Here is a 12,359-nt window from a genome sequence, read left to right as displayed (position 1 = left end):
GTCATAAGACCTGATAGTTTAAGGACCAAATATTTCCTATAAAGCTGTGGATATCTACCTTCAAGTGTACTATAGTTTTCTTTTACATATATATCACTGTCAGATATATCAGTTAAGATTATAAAACTGTCCAAGATACCAAGCCTATGGATGTCAGAATCGAGTTTTCCAACACAAGCATGATTTGTACTATATCTTCCTCAGATACCTCTTGTCATATATTTTAAAGGTGTGCATTTTAACAATGTGAACTTTCCAAGTTTAGAGACACTTTTATTTTTTGTGTTAGCTGGTAAGATACATACCAGAGGTTTTGTTTGTCTGACTTTCTGTATATTTTTTCAGATATATTTCTATTTGAAACTGAAAGAAAAATAATATTTACTTGCCTTTCCTTAATCTTTACTTCTACACCCAAGTTGTAGGTAGCATCAGGATTTATGATCATAATTTATATTTTACACATATTTCTTGTAAATATAATGTGCTAGCCAGGTAAGTCTAAGGAGCTGATTTTCACATGAGAACTGACATTTAAACAAACACTTGAATATAATTACTAGCTTTTTTTTTGTATTCCCAGAGTTTCGGAGGTAGAGAAAGGACAGGTAAATTTCTGTAACTTGCTTGTTAGCTAGCCTAGGATTACACACACACACACACACACACACACACACACACACTCACTCACTCACTTTGATTTGTAACCATATACCCATGATAAAACACACATGAATGAACATGCATGCATACATACATACATACATACATATACACATATACATACACACATTTCTCTTGGATTTTATATTGTTTTCCTTCCTTCCTTTCTTCCTTCCTTCCTTCCTTCCTTCCTTCCTTTCTTTCTCCATTCATTCTAATTGTAATTCTTGTCAGAGTAGAAATTATACTTATTTTTTCATTCTATCACCACTCTGATTATTAACAGAATACACAGTCAAATAATATGTACTCAATAAATACTTTTAGTGAATATGTAAAGAGATCAAAATTATCAAATTAAATATTTTTAAATAAACAGGAAAACCAAGGTAAAGAAAATGGGTATAGAGAGATATTTAGGAGTAGAAATACTAATTTGAGTGCTTCCATGTGAACACTTAGGGAAAAATCTCCGTTTAGTAGAGTGTTCTTATGATACAGAGGACACCACAATATCACAGTACTTACCTACTTTTGTCACTCTTTAGAGAAACAGCTGTATCCTATCAGAATATAGCATATCAATTACTTAGACAAGAAAAGTACTGACTAGTAATACTGAAATTATGAATGATTCGTTAGTTTCCAAAAATGTCTTCTCTTGTGTATTCCCAAGGTCTAGTGAATTAATACAAATGCAAATTAGATTATTCATCAAACATACTACTTGTAACATACTGGAGTATGTTCTTTATCCCCAACACGTTCATCTTCTGATAAATTTTTATTTAAAGCTTTCAAAATAAGCAAAAGCAAAATAAAATAAAATTAAAGACCTTTAAAATATACAATGTGACTCAGCTATACCTCTTCTTGGCATATTTCCAAAGGACTTGACATCCTACTCCATAAACACTTGCTCATCCACATTCATTTCCACCCTATTCATAAAAGCTGGAGATGGAAACAAGTTGTATATCCTTCAACAGATGAGTAGATAATAAAAATTGTGGTACATTTACACATTGGAATAGTATTTAGTTCTAAAGAAAAATAAAATCATGAAATATGCAGGTAAATTGTAGGACCAAGAAAAGATGATACTAACTTAATGCAGACACAGAAAGATAAACACCACACACTTTCCTTCATCTTTCCTGGGTCCAAATTCTCAAATATAAATATTCCACATGGAATAACTGCAAAAATCAGAAAAATATAAAGGGACCATGAGAATGATGTGGGGAGAGGAATGGATTCAGGTGATATGAAGCAAGAAATTAAATAAAAATAGGAAAGAGGCTCTAATTGGTAAGAAAAGAGGCGAAGTAATAGAGAATAAAGGATATGAACGAATAGCACTAATGATGTTTGATAGACACTAATAATTCATATTTTATACTTACTTAAAATTATATATAATACATGTGCACATATACATGCATTAATATATACTCTATATATGTGTGGATAGATAGATAGATAGATAGATAGATAGATAGATAGATAGATAATTGATATACAAATTATGGAAGTCAAGACACTTGGGCTGGCACTTTTCCCAAAAATAATCACAAACTAACAAAAGCACCAGTACCAGGCATGAGAAACCTCCTTGTGAATGATTTGTCAGTGTAAATCAAACAACTCCCAAAAGCTAATGCTATACATTATTGATTTAGCCTTTGGTTGCCTCTCGGAAGTTGACAGTGGACCTTTATCACTGTAGGCATTATACACTTAGGACACAGAATTCAAATGCTTTAATCTGGATCTGACTTAAAAACTTCTTTCCTGCAGTATGGCATCCATGATTCAAGAAAACACTGTTTAAACTGCCAAGAGAATGAGGCAATTAAACAGACCTACCCAGCTGCAAACCTGTTAGTCATAATTATAAGCATTAAAAGGTATGCCTAAAGATGCAAGAAGTGACACTATATCCTTGGCTATACACATTTAATTATTTTTCTCCAAGACGTCAGCAATAAAAGTGAGGGCATTTAATTGGTGAAAGGGTGGATCCTGAAAAGGCAACGCCAAGGTGAATTCATTGCACCCTCAGATTGTGAAGGGTTTATTTTGCCTATATATTTCCCCCTCTTCCCTTTTTTTTTTTTCATGCATTGTAGCTCTCCCTACCTTTAGCCATTTGAATGAGAATGTCTCTTATGAACTTATATACTGGAATACTTGATCCCAGTTTGAGGAATTGTTCAGGAAAAATTATTAGATAGTTTGTTCTTCATGGAGGATGTGTGTCTCTTGGGGTAGGGTGTGAGATTTCAAATGTCTGTTCTGCCATGTACTTGAACGCTCAGATAACTCAATGGAATGCAGTAAGAAATACAGATTATTATTCAGTGAAAAATGTAACTTAAGCCTCACACAATGACCTGAGCCTATAATCACAGTTACTTAGAAGGATGAAGCAGAATCATCATGAGTTTGAAGTTAGTCTGATCACAGTAAGATTATGTTACAACAAAGAAACAGGAAAGAAGAAAGAAAGAAAGAAAGAAAGAAAGAAAGAAAGAAAGAAAGAAAGAAAGAAAGAAGGAAGGAAGGAAGGAAGGAAGGAAGGAAGGAAGGAAAGAAAGAAGGAAGGAAGGAGGAAAGGAAGAAAGAAAGGAAAGAAGGAAAAAAGAAAGAAAAGAAAGAAAGGAAGGAAAGAAAGGTAAGAAAAAAAAGAAAAAAAGAAAGAAGGAAAGAAAGAAAGAAAGAAGGAAGGAAGGAAGGAGGAAAGGAAGAAAGAAAGGAAAGAAGGAAAAAAGAAAGAAAAGAAAGAAAGGAAGGAAAGAAAGAAAGAAAGAAAAAGAAAGAAAGAAAGAAAGAAAGAAGGGAGGGAGGGAGGGAGGGAGGGAGAGAGAGGGAGGGAGAGAGAGAGGAAAGAAATTAAAAAAATGAGACATGGCTGATCAATTTCTGCAGTTTGAAGTTGTTCAGAGATATCTTAAATTAGTCAGACAAGAAGACAAATGAAACATTAGAAATAAAATTGAAATTTTCTGTCTTTTTAGTTATAGTATTCTGGGTAAGTAAAATAATTTTAGTATAAACCTAATGCTTCTATGTCTGAGTTGGAAAAAACATAATTATGTCATAAATATATTGTGGGATAAATAATATAGATGTGGCTTCAAAATAAAGTATGAATAATGTATATTTTCTTTCAATGCTAAACTTAGGCTAAATATGGAATGCTCTTTAAATAGGGATAGTCATACATTATTAACTAAAGCTGCAAAGTAAATAAGTTGGTAATTCTAAATTCTCCTGAGAGTGGAAGCAAAAAATTCTCATAGGATTTTGAGGAGTTATGTATTTCACACTCTCAAGTTTTTTCCAATCACTTTTTCCAGGAGTTAGGATGAGAGTGAGTTTTCTTAGGGGTTTATCTGAAAACTGCTCTTAGGAAAGGAGAACCTGTCTAGGTGACTTGATAGAAATAAAATTCTGTGAGACCAAGTCAAGATCAAGAATTAAACTAAATAGACCTGAGTTTGTGTTGCTGAGATATGCTCTTCCTGGTTTAAGTTCTCCATATCACATTTCCCTATGAATAAAATAGGAATATTTATACAGCCATTCATAACTAACAACATGCATGTTATTCCATGAGATGAGATTAATGAAAACATCATAATAATTGGAGGGAGATGTAGGTTCCTGAAAGAAGCCAAATTAAGGATACCATTCTGACAAGGGACATGATGATATTGTTGAAATACAGAAAAGAATTGTGGTCTCATTATTCCAAAACTCTAAATTTCTTTTGATAGCATTTCTTTGTGTTTGATGTAAGAGGAAGCCCAGGTGGCATCTTCTAGACTGTGCAGTTAACATACAATGTTTTAATTTTAGTCCCCATTTTGTGTTCAGTATACTTTTCTGGAAGCATTAGAGGACAATAGGGGCAGTGAATGGCTGCAAATTTTACAGAAGAGAGAAACTGATGATGAGTGAAGAAGAAGAAAAACTAAGTTCAAAGGGAAAAATATCAGAGAGAAATAATCTTTGTAAGTACATGCATTATTTTGTTCCAGAAAATCCCATGTGGCACTCATGTTAGAAATCTAATTTTTTTTTGAGAAAAACTACATTTTAACTATGTAGTGAAAAAAAAACTAGTAAGTCTTCTGTATATATATGCATATGTTAAACATTTTACCAGCAGTCATGTTGTTAAAGAAGAAAACATAACAAGATACATGATTAGTGAATAAAAGTGGCAGAACAATGAAAAACAGGTATCTCTTATGGAGCTTGGTGTTTCTGAGCACAGACGTGGTCTCAAACAACACACTCATGAGGCCATGTTTTCAATTTTCCCAGTAAGTAGTTAGAGAGCAACTCTTCTAAAACTTTCAGTACAGGTAAAATAGCTTATATGACAACTGCCTGCTTTCTAGGTCCTTTGTGCTAACTGAACTTGTTTCCTCGTCATTCTTAAAATGGCTCATCTGTTCAATTATCTTGATTTTACAGAAAATGTTCAAGTTTTTTTAGGTTAACTATATTTTATGAAATATGTTTGCTCTTCACTTCAACATAAAGTTATGCTTAAAGAGTGCTAAGTAATATTGAACAGGCTCACCACATTCTCTAAGTTTGATCTCATCCACAAGAGTGCAAATAACATTAAGAATCAATCAACATAAATAAATCTTGTACTTAATATATTCTACTGAAAATGTTGTCTATGCTGGAGTAGATTGTCTTTAGATTGTCTCAGTAAGTGACAATAGTTTCTTCTGTTGGTACAAAGTTAAAACTTCATAATAATTTTTCTTGTACAAAGTTCATGTCAATAGAAACATTTTTCTTACAACTACCCTGGTCTAAGACACCATTTTCTTTAAACTAGATAGGAAAAATAATACCTCAGCTAGCAAGCTTCACCTATTATCCATATCCCGATCTTTGTACAGAATAGTCCAAATGACAGGTAAGTCAGATTATATTGTTTTGCTATCTAAAATTTGACAATGATTGACTTGCCATATATAATTAAATTGTGCCCTATAGAATGATGTAAAGGCTTGCAAGATTTGGAACCAGTTTATCTTGGTGTATTTTGACCAGGTCTATCCTTTGAGGTCACTGACTTTAACTCTACTCATCCCATAGGTCATTTACTTTACTCGTTCTACAGGGATTTTCCATAATGATATTCTATTTGAAGCCTTATTTTAGATATCATCTTAGCTCCCTCTTCACTGTTGCTAATACTAGTTATGAATTCCATCTTAATGAAGTTTTGACCAGTATGCTTAATATGATTATTTATTTTAGATTCATTTGGCTACTCTTGCCATATCATTTTTAGGGCAACTACTATAAACATATATTTTATATAATTCTATTTCTTAATTTTCTACCTCTTCTCTCTATGAAGAAAGGGAATAGTTTGATTTGTATTTTCCACTACTATATATTTATTTACTAGAGATAATTAATAAATATATAGAAATTACCTCATAAATTAACTATTAAACAAATATTAAGATTGTATTACATCTAGGTAACTCTTAGCATGTGCATGTGGACACACACACACACACACATACACACAATCAAGCTTACAAACTATCTATAACGTGATATAATTTCTTTAAGAATTCATTTTGTATTGATTGATAAGTGTGAATATGTCAGCCATGACTAAGTAAGAATTAAACTGAGAGGTTCAAAAACAGTTCTTTAATAGTATTTTTGTTGGAACTTGGCTTCAAATAAAAATCCTCATAAGATGGTAAAGTTAATTTTAATTTCTTTTTATAAAACAGATAGCATAGAGAGTTTCCCTTTGGTTTACCATGAAACAAAATAATTCACATTATTAAAATGTTTTGTTCTTAACTGAAAACCATAAAATAAGTACCTCATGAAGTTTGCTAATAAGATCTTTTTCTAGGTGAATCCAGCACTCCTGAAATGCCCAGCATGAATGTGACTGAATTCATCCTCATGGGACTAACACAGAATCCCAAGCTTCAGAAAATTCTATTTTTTGTGTTACTCATGACCTACATCATTACTGTCTCAGGAAACCTGCTCATTGTAGGTACCATCATCTGTAGCCAGTCTTTGAACTTCCCAATGTACTTTTTCTTGGCGTTTTTATCTCTGATTGATGCATGCTATTCATCTTGCACAATCCCTAAGATGCTGGCAGATTTACTATCAGAAACAAAAACCATCTCATTCAATGCCTGCATATTGCAACTTTTTGTTGAACATTTCTTAGGAGCTTCAGAGATTGTCCTTCTTGTGGTCATGGCCTATGACCGCTATGTGGCCATCTGTAGACCTCTGCACTATGTCTCCAGGATGAACCATCAGACGTGCTGTCTACTAGTGGGAATATGTTGGATAGTGGGTTTTCTACATTCCTTTGGTCAGATACTTGTTACCCTCTGGATCCCTTTCTGTGGCCCCAATATCTTGGATCACTTCTTTTGTGACATCTTCCCCTTGCTACAACTTGCCTGCACTGACACTTTCCTTCTTGGTCTTCTCATTGCTGCCAATGGTGGTGTAATCCCTGTGATCACCTTCTCAATGCTTTTGATGTCCTATGTGGTCATCCTCTTCTCCTTGAGGACACATAGCCCTGCAGGGAGGAAAAAGGCCCTCTCTACCTGTGGCTCCCACATCACAGTTGTTGTATTATTTTTTGTGCCATGTATTTTTATGTATATGCGACCAGTGGCAACCTTTCCCATGGATAAAGCAATAGCAGTGTTTTATATTATCATCACACCCTTGTTAAATCCTGTTATCTACACAGTAAGGAACACAGAGGTAAAAAATGCCATTAGAATGGTCTTAAAAAGAATAAATTCTGAATAACAAATGATATACCATGGATACTTTCATCTTCTCATGCCATTTATGAATTTGTATTTTTGTCACAATGGTACCTTTTGCAAGACATTTGGTCACACTGTGAACCCCAAGATCATGTTATTTACTGAAAAGCAAAGCAAAACAAAACACCCTGTTTCTATAGTGTGGTGCAGTCATTAGCTTAAAAATTTAACACCTCTTACTTGAATATACACATGCCCTTAGTACCTTTAATCACAAGTAGTGAAAGTAAAGTTAATTTGTAGAAGGAAGCACCCATGTTTGGGTCCAATTGAGTGGCAGAAAAAAATGATGAATCAGAGTCAGATTTGATAGAATAGGATATGCTTAACTCATGAGAAGAAAGAGAAAAGAAAGGCTACTTAAGAGAAAACAGCACAGAGAGAAAAAGAAAGGAGAGGAGGCAGTTTTATTGGGACAGTTATAGACAGACAGGTTATAGAGAACAAGCTAGATGAAGGTGAAGAAAAAAAAAAAAACAAGCCAGAGAATGACAAGGAGTCAAAAGATTACAACATATTGTCAAATTTAGTATGAGTCCAAGAGGAACAATTAAATCAGAGACCAAGACTGAAACCAAATTGAAAAGGGTAGGGTGGAGAGGAGTTTTGAGTCAAAATAGCTGAGCTGACAGCCAGTCATACTTCATAAAGAACTAGGAAGGGATGAACTTATTCAAGAGTAAGTCCCAAAGCCTACAAACATTCTAGACCTGCATTAGATTGTACAGAGGCTAGAAGCTTCCTGGACTAGGTCTAGGTTAGCAGACTGAGGCAATAAGCTTTGGTGACAATTATATCAGATGAATAAAAGTTACTTTTACAGGATCCCTTAATTCATGAGTGATAAATTGCAAGGCTTTCAGATGATGACAGTATACTTTTATATATGATTATTTCTAAATACATTTATACATTTATGAGTTTATGAATTAACCACACTAAGAAATAATAATAAAACAATTACAACAAAATGTTGTACTATAATTTTGTGCTTTGAAGAAGCATGTTTCCATGGGAGACGAGGAGGCAGTTAGGCTCAAAGAAACTTAGGAGCTGGTGTTAGTTCAAAATTGACCTCTAAGTAGTTTATTTTAGTCCTGTTTAAGCACAGCATAACTTGGTAAAAATTTATTCTGATAGTAATTAATTCAGGTCCACATCTGCAATAATGCAAACCTAAGTCTCTTTGTGAAACCAAGTAAACTAAATACATATCAGACATGATTACCTTAAAACTCTTTGTAAAGTTTATAAAGATAGGACCTATAGATTGACAAGAAAAGCAGATATACAATAAGAGTCAGGAGGAGGATTCAGTGCTGGAATAATGTATAGCCTTACAGTTAGAGAAAAAGTCATCATTCTAGTAAATATATGCTCTTGGCCCTCTGGGAAGACAATGAGTATATTAGTACTTCCCTTGAATGAACAACCGTTCATGGTTAACATTCTAGGTTCCCCTAGTACTCATCATTGAGCACAAAGAACTAAATCCTTCCTACAAGTTTATTTTGCAACACAAAAGAATGTCATGTCATTTAAAATTGATAATTTTTTTGCAATTTTATATTTATTTTTCACATCAAGTTTGACCATAGAACCATGGACAAATGCAAGTTATTGTCCATAAAGTTCTTCCTTAGACCTCTTAGCTGACTCTTACATCTCACCTAAAAAGATGAAACCAATGTGACTATTGCATTTTCATCAATAAGTGAAAATGAGTTCAGAAAAGTAAAATATGCAGCCAAAGTTAAAATGGATTGGTGACCACATTTTATATTTCTATAACAATAGATATAGAAATATGTTTTCCAAACATTTTAAGAACTATAAATATCAGAGCTTTGGGTTAAAACATATTGATCATAGCTTTTAGAAAGTTCCTATTTTCAAATTTCAGAGTTCTATGATTCCTCTGCATGAATAAGCAGTTGGTATCTGAAAAAGCCTTTAGTATCTAAAACAGTATAGAATGCAATTTAAAAGAAAAAAAGATACTTATAAGAATTTTTGGAAAATATTTGATATTTTCATTTTAAAATATACAATTTCTTATTCTGTTGAATGAAAGTTATTAGTGATTATAAAATTATGTTTAAAGATGAGAAGTTTAGGGCTGGAGAGATGACTCAGTGGTTAAAAGCACTGACTGCTCTTCCAGAAGTCCCAAATTCAATTCCCAGCAACCACATGGTGGCTCACAACCAGCTGCAAAGCAGTCTGATGCCCTCTTCTGGTGTGTCTGAAGAGAATAATGGTAAATACATAAAATAAATTTTTAAAAAATGAGAAGTTTATAATAAAATTAATCATAATGGAAAGCTGATTGTTATTCTTCAAAATTTTTCTTGCATATTGCTTTTATATTCACATATGTGCTACAAGATATGATGGATAATGTTGATAGCTGAAGACTATAGTCCATGGTTTATGCTGTGGAGTTGTCACATGGCTTAAGTTCCCAAAGGATTTGATCAACGTTCCTTAGATCTCCTATCTTTATTTAGTACATATAAAATAATAGTTGTTATGTCATAGAGTATCTTGGTTTTTTTCTAGTTTTTTATTGTGTTTTGTTCTAGTTTTGCCATTGTTTAGACATGGACTAATGTGTTCTAAACAGTCTTGGCCCCAAGACTGTAGTTCTCCTATCCCAGACTTACCAAGGTTTGAATTCTAGGCATATGCCAGCATTCTCAGTTATCTCTTCTAGAGTTGGTAGGAATTAAAAGAAAAAAATATAACGAATCTGACACTGCCTTTTTAGTAGTTCTGAACACACACTAATTTTGATCACTTTGAGAGCTCTCTTTTCTTTTTCTCTTTCTTTTTCTTTTTCTTTTTCATTTTCTGTTTTTTTCCTTGTAGGACTGAATATTCTGTAGTTAGCAACTTTCCTGGGCAGGACTAAGAACTAAATTGGCTTGCTCTAACCAAGCCTTTTAACTGCTGAAAGCATTTTGTGATGTATAGTCCTGTAATGAATTGGGACCCACTGCAGTGGGAGGAAACCATAGGGTGGCAGGAGGTTGGAGATGCATTGCCACAGAGATGATCTGAATGCCAGGCCAAGTTGAATGTACTTATTACTAACAGAGAGAAAAGGAATTGTATTCTGTTCCCCAAGTTTAATAAAGAAAACAGCTTTCTTAGCAGTTCTTGTATATGACTCGTGTTTTAAATTATTCTAGATCTGTGATTGTTTATAGGGATTTTTACCAGTAATAGTAAGAGCAAATGAAATTCAGTGCAGAGACATGTTGTGCTGTAAGCCAAGAATTCTGGAGAGGGATCCTTTGAGCTCAAACATTTGTAAGTTTATCGCAACCACCTTCAGACCCTGAGAAAGAACAATGTAGGTCAAAACAGAGAGCTAGGCAGTTAAATAACAAAAAGAATCATGCTGATTTTCATGTTCTCTCTACTTCATGAAGGCTATTCATTAATACATTAAGTTTGGTCTTGGAGACAGGTAGGTTTGTGATTGGATTATATAGATTAGTAAAGTATAGACTATTAAACCAATGGTCTATAATACATTTGAGACAAATAGGATGCATACTACTATCTCTAACAAAAAGAATCTAACTATTAAATAAAGTATTATTTTATTCTAAAATTTGACTGTGAGAACAATATTTCTCCACTATATTTTTATGTTCAAGGACTAATTTTATTTTATTATTTTTGAGATTATACTATAATAACATTTTCCCTTCTCTTTTTTCTCTTTAAGCCCTCCCACAAATAACACCTTGCTATCTTTCAAATGCATAGCTGCTTTTTTTCATTATTATTGTATGCATGTATGTAAATGTATATATTCCTATGTATAACACTCCCAGTCTGTACAAAGTTACTTGTATGTATATTTTCATCTTACCATTTGGTATTCAGTAACTAATTGGAATGGTCTTCCCTGGGGAACTTTACTTCTCCTGCTCTCAGCATTCTCTAGTTGCCTGTAGTCATTTGTGTAGAGTTGAGGCCTCTTGGGCTTTACAATATAATTTGGCATTGCTATTGGCATCATTCTTGTGAGCTCATGTTTAGACAGTGATATTGGTGAGAATTTCATCTACATATATAATAGTATACGATGATATTCAATTCCCAATTCCCTTCTTCAACTCTCACTAATGCTTACCTTTCCAGAGGTTTATTGTAATAGTAAAGAATTTTTACTTTAAAAGGTTTGAAAAATTCATGATCTATAATAATCTTAGAAGTGATGATCCTCAGTCCCAGATTTCTCATTCACATTATGGAATGTGAAATAATACTCATCTGATATAAAAGGTATAACTGATAATACACTGAATGGATCTTGTATCTTGATGTAATGTTTAAATGTTAAATAAGAAATTCTATAGAGGATATAGTCATTAATTTTTAGATTTATTTATTTTATGTGAGAATACGATTAACATGCAAAAATAGAAGCATAACCTTGTGTTAAGAAGTCTTTATCATGGTCTTATTTGTATTATTCTATTGTTTGTATGGCATTGTTATGATTTACACTCATGTGTATCGCTCATGTTAGGCAAGCTATAGACATGGGGACTCCTAGAGATTTAAACTTAATTTTGTGTCATTTTTTTAATTTAACAAGTCTCACTTTTTAATCTCTAAATGAAGAATATAGTTATTCATTGTACTCCACTGTTTGAATTACAATAGTGTTTGGTCAAATATCAGTAATATGTATTGTGAATATTATCATACTTTAATGGGATATACACACATATACACACACACACACACACAGAGAGAGAGAGAGAGAGAGAGAGAGAGAGAGAGAGAGAGAGAGAGAGA

The 12,359-nt window shown here is 33.1% G+C and overlaps 1 protein-coding gene across 1 annotated transcript; it reads left to right on the top strand.

Moving 5' to 3' along the window:
• The first annotated feature begins 6,600 nt into the window (after positions 1-6,600).
• Positions 6,601-7,518, top strand: LOC114637428 (olfactory receptor 140-like). Its single transcript, XM_028785653.1, has one exon. The coding sequence runs from the start codon at positions 6,601-6,603 to the stop codon at positions 7,516-7,518; it is 918 nt and encodes a 305-aa protein (XP_028641486.1).
• Positions 7,519-12,359: the final 4,841 nt, after the last annotated feature.

The sequence above is a fragment of the Grammomys surdaster genome, unplaced genomic scaffold (assembly GCF_004785775.1).
Source record: "Grammomys surdaster isolate TR1022 unplaced genomic scaffold, NIH_TR_1.0 125284, whole genome shotgun sequence".
NCBI lineage: Eukaryota > Metazoa > Chordata > Mammalia > Rodentia > Muridae > Grammomys > Grammomys surdaster.
The sequence above is the reverse complement of the archived record's forward strand: the minus strand, read 5'-3'. Positions and strand labels throughout refer to the sequence as shown.